Source organism: Podarcis vaucheri (genome assembly GCF_965113315.1).
Source record: "Podarcis vaucheri genome assembly, chromosome: 15".
Taxonomy (NCBI): Eukaryota; Metazoa; Chordata; class Lepidosauria; order Squamata; family Lacertidae; genus Podarcis; species Podarcis vaucheri.
Window position 1 is genome coordinate 10,149,988 of NC_138753.1, and position 13,530 is coordinate 10,163,517.

The following is a 13,530-nucleotide window of genomic DNA, read 5'->3' on the forward strand; positions in this document are numbered from 1 at the left end:
AAGAAAGCACTGCATATAAAGCCCATATATCTTGGGACCATGTCAGAAACACAAATCTATCCATAAGAACACAAGAAGAGCCCTCTGGCAGTGGTGTAGCATGGGTTGCTACCGGAGGTGAGGTTGCCCCGGATGCAAAATTGTTTAGGGGGTGCAAAATTTCAACACCTGGTGCTGCCTTAGTACAGCTGCGTGCTTCTGTCGTTGGGCTCCACTGAAAACGATTTCTCCATGCAAACCAGGAAGTGACCTCTCCAGGCAATGGAACGACTCTTCTTCTTTTTTATCTCTGCAGCTGCGATCTCCTGGATCACCTGGACACCATTAGGCAGTTGAATGCGCATGCATTCTCTGTCCATTTTCTTTCCTCCCTCCCTCCCTCTCTTCCTCCCACCCTCTCTGTGTGGCCCCAGGTGCTAGCAACCCACGCTACACCACTGCCCTCTGGATCAGATCAATGGACCATCTTGCCATCACAGTAGCTGAACAATTGCCTGTAGGAAACCAGCAAGCAGGATTCAAGCACCAGAACACTCTCCCCTCCTGTGGTTTCCAGCAACTTGTATTCAGAAGCATTGCTCAGGAGACAGAACATATCCATTTTGGGATAGTAGCCATTGATATCTCTCTCATCCATGAGTTTCTTTAATCCTCTTTTAAAGCCACCCATGTCAGTGACCATCACTGCCTCCTGTGGGAGAGAGTCCCATAGTTAAACTATGTGCTGTGCATAGTCCATCTAACAAATATGATCAGTATTATTGGTTGCTGTTGCTTTCGGTCTTCATACAATATGTGACTGATTATCACTGTGTTTCCTTTGCATTGAAATGAATGGGGTCGAATGATGCATTGACCATGCAATTTATGTAAGTTACATAATTACTTTTGCAAACTGCATCAATTACATAAATTTGCTACAGTGGACAGCCAGGTAAATAACATAGTTTTGGGCAGAATAGGAGCTGTAGCAGATTGGAAGCAATGCTGCATGCGACAAACACAGTGTGGGATTATGGTCATCTGATACCTCAGTCGGTAGAGTATGAGACTCTTAATCTCAGGGTCAGGGGTTTGAGCCCCATGTTGGGCAAAAGATTCTTCAACGCAGGGGGCTGTAGATGACCCTTGTGGTCCCTTCCAGCTCTACAGTTCTATGATCTATGAATGCTAAGTTATGCCTTATTACATCCCTTACAGGAATATACAGTTGCTCTGTGAGGGACCTCATTATTATTTATGTTATTTCTGAGTTTATTTTGGCACATCCGGGGCTCTGAGGCTGCCGTTCATGAATAGCAAAATTAATATAACGTAACCATGCAAACTATATGAATGTGGCATTTAAATTTAAAAGGCAGGGTTGGTTTGGTCAGATGACCTCTGAGTTGCTTCCAGTTCTTTACAACCCCATGAATCCACGATTCGGCCCACATGTTCCTGTCTCTTTGGCTGCCGCAGCAGAAATCTATTTTAGCTCCTGAAGGTTGCATATAATCTCTCTGGCTTGGAAAAGAATGAATATGAGAAGGTGCTGTGGATGGAGTAGTAACCAAACACACCCGCACAGCCCCGGAATGGGGCTCCCTGAAGGTGTTTCAACAACTCATTGAAATTCCATTTTGTTCCTGGTGCAGCTCATGAAAAGCTTTGTAGATTTTTATCAGAGCTTTCAAAGCCTTGCAGGGGAAAGTCAGGAGGGGTGGGAGGAAATCTTCAAAAGAAAACCAAGGCATGAAAACAATAGCAGAGGCCTCCTTGGGGGAGGGGGGATTTAATTTCAACTCTTCTGTGCTAAGGCACACTTTAACAGCCAGGACTCCACTAGAAGCTGTGTGTTCATTTCAGCAGAGCAAATTTTCTCACTTTCCATCTCAATGCCAATTATTGCATCCAAATAGTGAATGAGAATATATATTCTGAAACTAATATTCTTCCCTGTGATAGGAAGAGGCTGCTATGGTTGTTGTTTCTTGAGAGATAACTATTTCTTATCCCTGCAGGGCAGAATATTATCTATCGAGGGTGTTTCAGAGCACCAGAGAATTTAACAAACACCTTGCCGGTCTCTTTGATACACGCTAATTTGACAGTGGAGATGTGCTCCGAATTTTGCTCCAAGAAAGTAAGGACAGTTCCCTTTCTTTTCTTCTCCCCATCCCTTCATCTGATTTTGATCAGTTTCCTAGCGCCTCTGGAGCCTGATACTAGGAAAAGAGAGAGGGAGAGAGAGAGTGCTCTGAGGTTCTGGGGTGGGAAATGCGTGTATAATTGCATTTTAGAACCATAGCTGATGATGCACATTTCAAAGCAAATCAGATTTCTGTGCTGCTTTTCCTCAGTGACACCTAACAACTTTGAATTCTGGCAGCTTTCAAAAGTTTCAGCATCCAGAGGTATTTCAGCTTATATTTCCAGTACAAGTTTCTAGACCTTGTGAGTGCTGAGAAGGGGCTGAAAGTGATGGATCTTTCCCAACCATTGCATTCCCGCAGGCCACCTAGCTCTTTGGCAATGGAAGCTGAGCTGTTCCATTTTTATATCAACCTGTCCAGTGCTTGGGGGGGGGGTATTGTATAGATGCTTATTGGAGAATGTGGGAGGGGGGGGAATCCCAAGCCTTGAATACTATTATGATGCTTGCCAGCTTGGGCAGATGGTTTCTCTCATTGTAGAAAATGAGTGCGCACCGTGGGTAAAAATGGAAAACGCCGCTATAGATGGAACTCTGTTGAGTGTTTACCCATTTTGGAAACACAATTTTCAATCTTTGACATGGCTAGACAATAGTTTTCAAAGCATTTTGAGGGAAAGAAATCACTTGCATCTGCCGGGACATTGACTCCATGGTTACAGCAGATGAATCTTGAGAGGTTTCCAGAGCGCTGCCTAGTCCTGTTGTGTTTGATGTGTTTCAGTTAGTAAGGCTCAAGGTTCTTAGATTGGTCAGAGTGACCACTTGTGCTCTGGACCCTTGCTCCCCTTGGCTGCTAAAAACTAACAGGGAGGGGACAGCTGGCTGGGCCAGGGAGGTGATTAATACCTCCCTGCGAGAGACAGTGGTGGCTGCCTGCTTGAAGGAGGCAGTGTTGAAACCACTCCTCAAGAAACCCTCCCAATATTTGAAAAATCTATGCAACTACCAGCCAGTTGCTAATCTTCCCTTCTTGGGCAAGTTTCTTGAGCAGGTGGTTGCAGAACCAAAACCAGGCACTCTTGGAGGAAACTGATTTTGTAGATCCATTTAAATCAAGGTTTAGGCCTGGCACTGAAAATGTTTTGGTTCCCCTGTCTGATGACTTCTGTTGGAAGAGAGAAGGGCAAAAGTGTCCTTGTTAATTTTCGCTGACCTCTCAGTGGCTTTCAGTATCATCAACTGTGGTATCCTTCTGGAGTGGCTCTCTGAATTAGGGGTGGGTGACACCACTTTGCAGTAGTTCTGGTCCTACTTGGAAGGCCGTTTCCAAAGGGGAATGCTTGGGGAGTGTTCTTCGGCCCCATGGAGCCTTCAATGCAGGGTTCCTCAGGGCGCAGTTTCGTCCCTCATGTTGATGAAACCAATGAGCGGGGTCATCCAGAGTTTTAGTTTTCAAGCCCTGCCCCCCTCTTCTCCTTTCTTGGGACTCCTATTTATTCAGATGTGGGCAGGAGAGCCCTTCAACTAGAGGAATCCTTTGAACAGAGGGTTGTATTCTGACAGCCAATAAAATAGAGCAAAGATAGCCAACATGGTATGCTTCAGATGTTATCCTAGTTCCCACAAATGTTCCCATTTGATCATAATTTCTCCAACATTCTCCTTCAATGCCTTCACTTATAAATCAGAAGAAGATGCTTGGTGTTATTTGTTTTGTGGAAATGAGCTGTTAGAAATCCTCTCCGGAGCTGAAAATTGCTCTGCATTTTCCAAAGCAAAGCCAGGCTGCTCAAATCATAATATTGTAAATAAAGCAGCATTATCATCAAAAATTCTCAAATCATTGGGTAAAATGTGCAGAGATGTGACAGTTTAATATGCTTAAAGAAAGAAAACATTACAGTAAGTTGAGTGAGCAAGCTTCTTTTGATTATTTCAAATGCCAACAAATTAAAGTCAACGACATTCCAGGCAGAGAAAGTATGCTTTTGTTATGTTTCATTCTCTAAATTGGTGTCTGAGATGTTTTATTCTCTAATTTGGTGACTGAAATCTCAATCTGTATACTCATTTGGATCTATTTTTCCTTGCATTTAAATGCCATGACGGCCTAACTGCCTAATTCAGGTGGAAGTAAGTCAGATCCACTCAAAATAAGTCCAGATAGGACAATTATTGTTAAGGGAATTCAGTTCAGTTCATGGCAGTGCTGGTGTGCAGCAATCAGGACTATGGTTAGCTCCAAGTGGGCTCTGCTAGCTGAGCTACAGAAATATGTTGTCTCAGCAAAGGAAGTCTCACCTGAATCTTTAAAAGGTGGCCTGCATCCCTGTCTACAATCCTTAAATGACCTGCATCTGGTTCTGTAGTCACATGTTTCTCTGTGGCTGTGGAGCAGGTTAAGCTCTCATGTATGAGTTGCATCCCCAGGCTGCCAAGGGGTAGAAGGGATTACTGTGGGTTTCTGCCTGAGTGAAGTGTCCTGTGATTCACCCTAAACTGAATCCTCCTCAGGAGCATACTAGGATACAGGGGGCATGACGCTTGACTTCCACCATTCAAGGTGCTCTGTTGACCACTACAACTTTTTACGCTTATGACCTGGACTATAAGTATAAAGCACCTATCTAATAAATGCCCTAATGCCCTATGGACCTGCCTAGTCTTTTTGCATCTTCAGAGGCTCGTCTCTAGATGATAGTGCCTTCTAGGGATCAAGGCCTTTTCTGTAGCAGTGCCTCATTGTGGACCAGCCACAGCTAGGAATGCTTGAACATGCCTGAGCTATACCTCCTGGATTCAAATGCAAATTGAAATATGGTTATCTTCAGAATACACACCCACAACAAATTATTTAAGGTGCTCCCTTTTTTAAAAACAACAACAACAACAGGCAATAGCTGCCTGAAGAGGTTCCTGCCCTACACATTGGATACTGGACTGCCAATGCCCCTAGAGAACCAGGGAACAAGCTCCATACTCAGTGCTAATTTTCTAAGAAAATGAACGCCTCCCTTGCTCTCTTATAATGGCAATGACACACACCTGAGAGGTGCTGGAACTGAGTTCCAGTAAGTTCCTACTGAAAAAAAAGCTACTACCACCACCACCATTACTTCTACCCCACCTTTTCCCCTGACAAGGACTCAAGGCGGCATATCCAAGCTAATGGTCACCATTCCCTCTTGCAGGGCGAAATTCCCAAGTTTAACTCCGTGTTGCATGAAGAAGGCTTTCTTCTGTCTGTCCTGAATCTTCCAACACTCTCCTTCTTTGCATGAGCCCAACTTCTAGTGTTATGTGAAAGCGAGAAAAAAACCACACCTCTCTCTATCCACTTCCTCATAGAACCATAGAATCATAGAGTTGGAAGGGACCTGAGGTTTATCTGTTCCAACCTATATCCTGTCCATTCTTATTTGCCTTTTCTTTTCTAAACTAAAAAAAGCTCCAAATGGTGAAACTTTCCTCAGACAGGAGCTCCCACACCCCTTGATCATTTTGGCTGTCCTTTTCTGAAGCTTTCACAGCTCTGCAGCATTATTTTTGAGCTGAGGTGACCAGAATCTATCACAATATTTCAAGAGCTGTGTCAACATAGATTTGTAAAGCTGCATTATGATATTGGCAGTTTTCTTTTCAATCCGTGTTCTAATGAACCCTGAAACAGAATTTGTCTTTTTCCTCAACCAGAGCTGCCACACACTGAGTCAGCATCTTCATCAAGCTATCCACCATGACCTCCAGTTCGTACTGTATATGGGGACATGACACAAAGTCTCCCTCTACACCACACACCTGTAACAAGTTCTATTTTTTAGAGAATGACTCACAGCCTATCCCCTACAAATTTACTCGGAAGGAAGCCCCACTGAGAACAATGGGTCTTCCTCCCTGGTAAATGTGTCTACAATTTCGATCACCACCTGTTCCTTGCTTTTTCTTTTTCTTTTTTTGAAAAGAGATTTTTAAATCCAAACAAACTGAATCTCCTTGTAGAATTCACAAAAATAGTTTAAAAGAGCCACCATTTTTCCTCCCTGCCACATTTAACCTAAAGGGGAAGTCAGAATGGGATGGTTTGAACCCAATTATGTTGACAACTATTTAATGCCTCGTCATGCCGCCAGAACACTGGAAGAGAGCCTTAGGGACTCTCCATAAATTACCTCATTAGGAGTGGATCATTACATTTGTCCAACAGAGCCTGTGTTCGCTGCATGAGAACAACACAGGGAAATTTTGCATAGGACACATCTAGGTGTCCTGCTGCTTTGATCAGACACTTTTTATGCATTGCTTGGGGAAAGACCTACCACAATTATCCCACCCCCACTGTAAAGATGAACAGGTTTAAGGGAGGTGTGTATGCGTGCCCATGAACATCTTTAGTTTTATCAAGAGTTATGTAACATGGTTTAATTGGGCCTCATTTTCCCACGTACAGAGTTTGCATCTCTTTTGCTGGTGGGGTTTCCTTTACCTAGGCTTGATTGTGGTGTGGCCTTTGAGCATGATCAGAATTTGAGAAGGCATTTTGTCACCTTTTGCAGAATCAGACAGAGCTGGGATTCATGTCGAAAAGCATTGTTTATTTCATTTTGTTGACTGTGTTGCCTACTCTGTCACGTGGCACAAAGTGGCTAGGATGCAGCGCTTTTGTGACCATGCAGAGAATGGAGGCTATGATGATGCTATGAGGAGGGGTGGAATCTGAGGCTATTTAAAAGGGCTGTCGAAAGCCTCCTCCCTAAATCTGATTTGGGCCCCCACTCCTGGGCTGATCTGTGCCAACCCAAACCATATCTGGCCAGAATATCTGGCTAGTCCTACTCAGTGTAGACCCACTGAGGTTAATAGACCTGACAAACTTAGATTCCTTACCTTCAGTGGGTCTATTTGGAGTACAACCTACTTGAACACAACTCACTGTTTTCTTACTGTGCAATGTGTGCATTGATCAATCCAGTCTAACTCACACAATTCATTGGCTAAGTAGTCAGCCTGATCAACCCTCTAAATTCTGACAGCATCCACAATAGGAAATGTGAAGAAAAAATGGTTTGGAAAAGGAAAATACTTATCTGAGACAGGACAATTCAGAAGAGGAAAACTGAACTTTAGGATTTCCCTTCGCATTCGTTCCAGTTCCAGTGGATGCTTTCTAATGTTTGCTAGCCTTTTTTAAATTCCAGCCTTTTATTTTATTTTCTAGGAATTCCCTTTGGCAGCCATCAGAGGACCCCAGTGCCGCTGCGGCTTCCCAACAATTCATTTCCCGTTACGCAACAGCTCAGACAGCTTATTCTGTAGCAGGTTGCAAAATGGCAGCAGCACAGCTGAAGAGCCAAAGAAGGGGGACTATCTCTTTGTCTATCAAACTCCTGTCCAAGGTAAGAGAGAGGTTATATATATATAATATCAATAACTATGTGTAGGGAGGTGCTGTGCATCTTATACCCCAAGCAATGAGGCAAGACACTTGCTGTTGGGTTACGTAGTGCCATAATTTTATTAATGCATTACAGGAGAAATCTGTAGTGAATACTGCAAGCTGTTCCAGGACATTGGATGAGGGTGAGCAGACTTGCAACTGCCGACTGTTGCCTAGGATGGTGTGTCTGACAGTGCCCTGAATCTACGGACTCAGCTAAGCAGCTGCAAATAAAACGTTTTAAATGTGTTGTAAAGTGCAGTATGAAATAGGACAGTAGATTGCGACAGTGAGCTATGCAAAATTCAATGTATTTTCCAAAACTTTTTTTAAAAATATATATTTTCACAGCGGTTTTTTATATGTGTGTAGATTCCACCTAGCATTTAAGAATGACGAAGAAATTCAATTCAGTTCGCATTTAAAGGCAAACCTACCCAATTCTCACTTTCTGAAATGGCACACGAACTCTCAGAAATGCACTCATCTTTTGCAATTTGCTCTTCTCCAGATTTTTCAATGCTGTTCTCCAGCTAAGTAATGTATACAAAAATGCAGAGACCAAATTCAAATTTATTACCAAAAATTCAACTTGCCTCATGCTGGACTGACATTGTTATATTAGAGAAATTTACAGGGAAGTCCACAGTCATCAATGGCGTATCAAAGACAGGCAAATCTGAGGTGATATGGTTGGATCTTACATCCTGTATTAATGAAAACCACTTGCAGCATCACGTACTTACTGCCTCTCTTTTTGTATGGAGCTTGTGAATGACACCACACACACACGCGCACACACACACACACACACACACACACACACAGGCTCATCTGTATTATTACATTTTCTCCTGCACACTGAAATCGCCAACGTCCCTTTGTTTTTGCGTGTGTTTGTTGAGTTGTGGTCTTTTTGTTTGTAACTGTTTTTCTATATTGTAATAGGTATGAGTTACTCGTGCGTAAACTGGTGCCTTTCTCGGTTAATTTGCCTTGTTAAAACTTTCTGACTACACAGCCCCTTCTCATCATGGCTGCCTCAGTCACTGGTAGAATCCATCAGTGGGCGTTTCTTGAACCTCTTCCAACATAAAAGTTGTTTGACACCCAGTCTCCTCCTCCTCTCACTGCGCGAGAGTCTTCTGTGCAGGGAAGGCGTGGGTAGCGGAGGACCTGGGCTCTCCTCACTGGTGTCCAGTGAAGAGTCCCGGAGCCCTCTCTCCACTTCCCCCATCTGCCCCCCTTTATCCTTGGTGTTGCGCTGATTGGCTTCCCCCTCTACTGAGCTGTTTCTCCCCCTGCTGCTGGGTCCTTCGCCAGCATCATCTGGGAGCCTCCCCTTCGCCTCTTGCTCCGATGTCAGTTCCCTGACATATATATACAAAACCAATTTAAAAAGACTCTAAAAATGCACAAACTGATGTAAAGTGTGCATTAAACAACTATAAGCCCAGACTAGACCTTAGCAGTCTACCTTCAAGAGAGGAGAAGCCTCTTTACAGGGGGTTGTATCAAACTCAGATCCATTAAAGTTATGGATCTAAGTAAGTCATTTCAATGGTTCTACCCTGAAGAGGACTAGCATTGCATACAACCTGGGCTCATTGTCTGCTTCAACAACAGCATAGGGGAGACTGGTTCTACTACATCTTTTGGGCTGGAGTCCTTAGAGCTGGAGGGAACCTCCTCAGGCCAGAAAGTGCTGGCTGTTGCTGTTCCAGAGGTTCTGGAGCAGTGAGGTGTTCTGGGGGCTGGTTCGGGAGCCAGGCCCTCAAAATCTATGGATCATCCTCTGAGGAGGCCTGTACTTTTAAACCATGACCAGAAATCAGGAGACATACGTGTAGATGAACCTTAGGGGCTCATCCTGAGGAGAAATATTGGAAAAATTTCAAGGGAGACCAAAAGAGAGTCAATAAGACTACTGAAATGTATTAAAGCTGTTCTACACTTCCCTTAACTATTCACAATGAACTGACATTGATTTTGACTGGGATGATATGGCACAGGGAAATCCATCTCTCTCTTTCTCTCTCATCTTGTGGTAATGCAGAATATATCCACTGCACTTGCAATATTGATCTGCCCTTAAGGGAGGAAAAAATTGCAATACAGATAGGCAAGACCAGCATTGAGAAATAAGAGTCAGGGAGTATATATTCAAACATGTCTGATTTGGATCTTTTCCTGGAGAAACCGCTAGCACAGACAAGTCTTAAGTAGATAATTAAGAGACAAACATTAAGCGTGTCCAAATCTATCTTGCTGGTAGGCAGAAAATCCTTTGTTTTATGGTGATAGAAAAGCTTAGCTGGAATACTAGGGCTGGAGGGGATGAAATTATTATGCCATCCAACCCCCTGTTCCAAAAGCAAGACCACCAGCCTCAATAGATCAAGCTGTGCAGTCTTAACCACAATGCACCCCAAGCAGATAGTTGATCCTTTGTTAAATAAAATAAAATAAACTCACAGAGCAAATACTTAATGCAAAAGAGCCAAGCCACATATATTGTTGTGGTTGTTTTTTAAAAAAGGCTTGCAGGGCAAATATGTTAATTCAATAGTCATCTACTGTAGTGGAACGCAAAACTAACAAACGTGACAAGCCAATCTGACCAGGGTTGTCAAGAGATGAGTACAAAAGGTACTCTGAATGAAATCTTTCTTTCTTTCTTTCTTTCTTTCTTTCTTTCTTTCTTTCTTTCTTTCTTTCTTTCTTTCTTTCTTTCTTTCTTTCTTTCTTTCTTCCGGAGTAAGTTTCTAGTCTTCCTAGAAAAAAAAGATATGAAGCCAAATGTCCTATGCAACTTTTCAGAGATGAAACCAACCTGCTACTCCAACCTTTCACTGTCTTTAGCGAATGCGTGAAGTCAGAGCTGTAATTAAACAATGATTTCTTTGGATGCTGGGTGATAAGAATCCCTTTGGTCCTAAAAAGCTGCTGTTTTTCCCTCTCCTTCAGTGCAACTTCTATTCCTGCTTCTGTGAAACTGCATTCATTTGGGGCAGAGGGCAGGAAACCTTTTCAGAAGGGGGCCGGTCCATTGTCCCTCAGACCTTGTTGGGGGCTGGACTATATTTTTTTTGGGGGGAATGAACAAATTCCTATGCCCCACAAATAACCCAGAGATGCATTTTAAATAAAAGCACACATTCTACTCATGTAAAAACACCAGGCAGGCTCCACAAATAACCCAGAGATGCATTTTAAATAAAAGCACATGTAATGGTTCTAGGGGTTGCTTGTGTGTAAATCAACACCACCCTTGGCTGGTTGCCTGAATGAACCCTTTCTGTCTGGACAGCCACGCGCCCGTGACTGTCTCAATCGCTGGCAGAATCCGTTAGTGGGTGTTACTTGAACTTCTTCCAGCAAAGAAGCTCTTTGACGCCTAGTCTCCACCTAGCTTCCCTGCGCGGAAGCCTTCTGCGCAGGGAGGGTGTGGGCATCGGAGGACCCGTGCTCTCCCCACTGGTTCCCGGCGAGGAGTCTTGGAGCCACCTCGCCGATTCCCCCATCTGCCCCCCTTCTCCACTGGTGTTACGCTGATTTCTTTCCCCAGAAGATGTGCTGCTTCTCTCCCTCCCGGGACGCTCTCCGGAACCCTTCTGGAGCCCTCCCTCTCCCTCTGGCTCCGAAGGCAGTTCCCTGACAGCACACATTCTACTCATGTAAAAACACCAGGCAGGCTCCACAAATAACCCAGAAATGCATTTTAAATAAAAGCACACATTCTACTCATGTAAAAACATGCTGATTCCCAGACTGTCTGTGGGCTGGATTTAGAAGGCGATTGGACCAGACCCCGGGCCTTAGTTTGCCTACCCATGGCTTAGTGTGTCTGTTGTTTATCAAGCTTAACTAACTGGTTTTTATTTGTGTTTTGCTGTAAATACCAGGAGTTGAATGCAGCTATCAAAGCATGGAGGGGGTGATATGCCTAACTTCCTGGCCTTATGTCTCTCTGTGTGTTTTTCCTTAGTAACTCATCACTTCTCTTTGACCATGAGTGCTGTGTTACACCCCCCCACCCCCCACACACCCCCCACAATTTTTATTGGTTTTTAAACAAATACAAATGCAACTATAAAACACTTATCCAGCAGTAGAGATAAGTGTACTGTCGCTAGACATACACATACTTTCAACATTCAAACATATTACTTGACGTAACCCCTCCACTGAGCATATTGAGTTGTTGATGTAACAATGTCTTGATTTGGGCTATCAACGTAGTTAAAGAAAGGGGTCCATGTTTCTTGGAAGGTGTCTCTAACTTATAGATGCTCATTTTTATTTTTGCCATCTTTACTCTAAAATTTCAAGGATGTAGCAGTGGAATGGAAAAACTAAAATATTATCTAGTCTCCTGGTATGTGTGTGTTTAGGGAAGTAAAGTATGTGGGTGTGCTTGGTTATTGCTATTATGCTCAACTTATGGGACGATTAATTGCTTTTCCACCCACAGAGGAAAAATTTGTGGTTTCTTCAGGGTGAGTTATTGTTGCTGGTATGCATACTTAAATTGGCATCTGCATCTGCAAGAATCAAACAAAAGAGGGGTCAGGTATGAGATATTAATGATCACACAACAGCTGATCTTAGAATACATAGCTTGCTTTTTTAGAATTTAAATCTTGAATTTATCAAAGTGCAACCATGTGAAAAATAATTGTTGTAAATTGTTGTCATTTTGTGTGTGTATTTGTTGGGGGGGAGAGAGATTACTTTGCTAACAATGAAATGCCATCTGTATCTGGTTGTAGACACCCGCTGCACTGACCGGATGTTTCTCCCCACCAAATCCAAAGCTTTTGTGGCATTGTCAAGCTTCCCTGGAGCTGGCAACACCTGGGCTCGTCATTTGATAGAACATGCTACAGGATTCTACACTGGGAGCTACTATTTTGATGGAACCCTATATAATAAAGGTAGGCTATTGAGCTGTGCCTGTCTTGTTTGTTTGTTTGTTTGTTTGTTTCTAAGAACAAACACACTGCCAGCTTTGGGCTCTGAGTGTTTTTGTCTAAAAGTGGGTTTACTGAACAGTGGGAGGAAAGGGGTGTGTGCCACATTAGATCGGAACAGTGTAGTAGTAGGATTCATGATAGGGGTGAGTAGGAAGTAGAGGTTACCAGAAGGTGAGGGGGAAGGGGGGGGTAATAGGGGAGTGTACCAAAAATACAAAAAGACAGGCAGGGGCTCATGGGCAAATTTGGGAGAGATGGGTCCCAAACAAGGAAATAGTGGAAGTGTACCAAAGAGGGAATTGCTGGTAGGGCCATGACAAACTTGTAATGGCTGGCCTGCTTACAGTGGTATATATGATCTAAACACAATAATATATATCTCAGTCTATCTATATCTTTCTTTCTTTCTTTCTTTCTTTCTTTCTTTCTTTCTTTCCACACAAACACACACTTTATATACACACACACACAGGTTTTAAAGGGGAAAAGGATCACTGGAGAAGCAGGAGAACTATTTGTGTCAAAACTCACGAGAGTGGCCAAAAAGAAATTGAAATGTTTGACTCGGCCATCTTATTGATACGGAATCCATACAAGTCGCTGGTGGCAGAATTCAACCGGAAGTGTGCAGGCCATCTCGGGTATGCCACAGATCGAAACTGGAAAAGCAAAGGTAAGCCATTACTTTCTGACTTCATGTCAGAGAGGGATTTAAGGAAACATGCTGCACTCCTGTTTTCTTTACTTGTCAAAATTATAGACTGTTTCAAAGCATAAAGCCATCAAAGTAGCATATAAGAGAAAAAGAGAACAAAACACCCAGTTCTAAAACAAACAAACAGTAACACGGAGTCATTGAATTGTACAAAGTTGGAAGGAACATCATTTTAAGGATGCTAATTCTAAAAAAAAAAAAAGGCAGTTTATCTAGGTATATAACTGATACTCCATAAATGACTAGGTTTCTCAGGGAAAGAATTCTT

At 43.1% G+C, this 13,530-nt stretch overlaps 1 protein-coding gene across 1 annotated transcript in view; it reads left to right on the forward strand.

Moving 5' to 3' along the window:
* Positions 1-13,530, forward strand: part of WSCD1 (WSC domain containing 1) — a 42,915-nt gene that overhangs the window by 26,128 nt on the left and 3,257 nt on the right. Inside the window, exons 5-8 of the mRNA XM_082201244.1 lie at positions 2,004-2,125; positions 7,353-7,530; positions 12,344-12,508; positions 13,020-13,220. Of these exons, the coding sequence (XP_082057370.1) occupies positions 2,004-2,125; positions 7,353-7,530; positions 12,344-12,508; positions 13,020-13,220 (666 nt within the window). The remainder of the gene's footprint in view (positions 1-2,003; positions 2,126-7,352; positions 7,531-12,343; positions 12,509-13,019; positions 13,221-13,530) is intronic.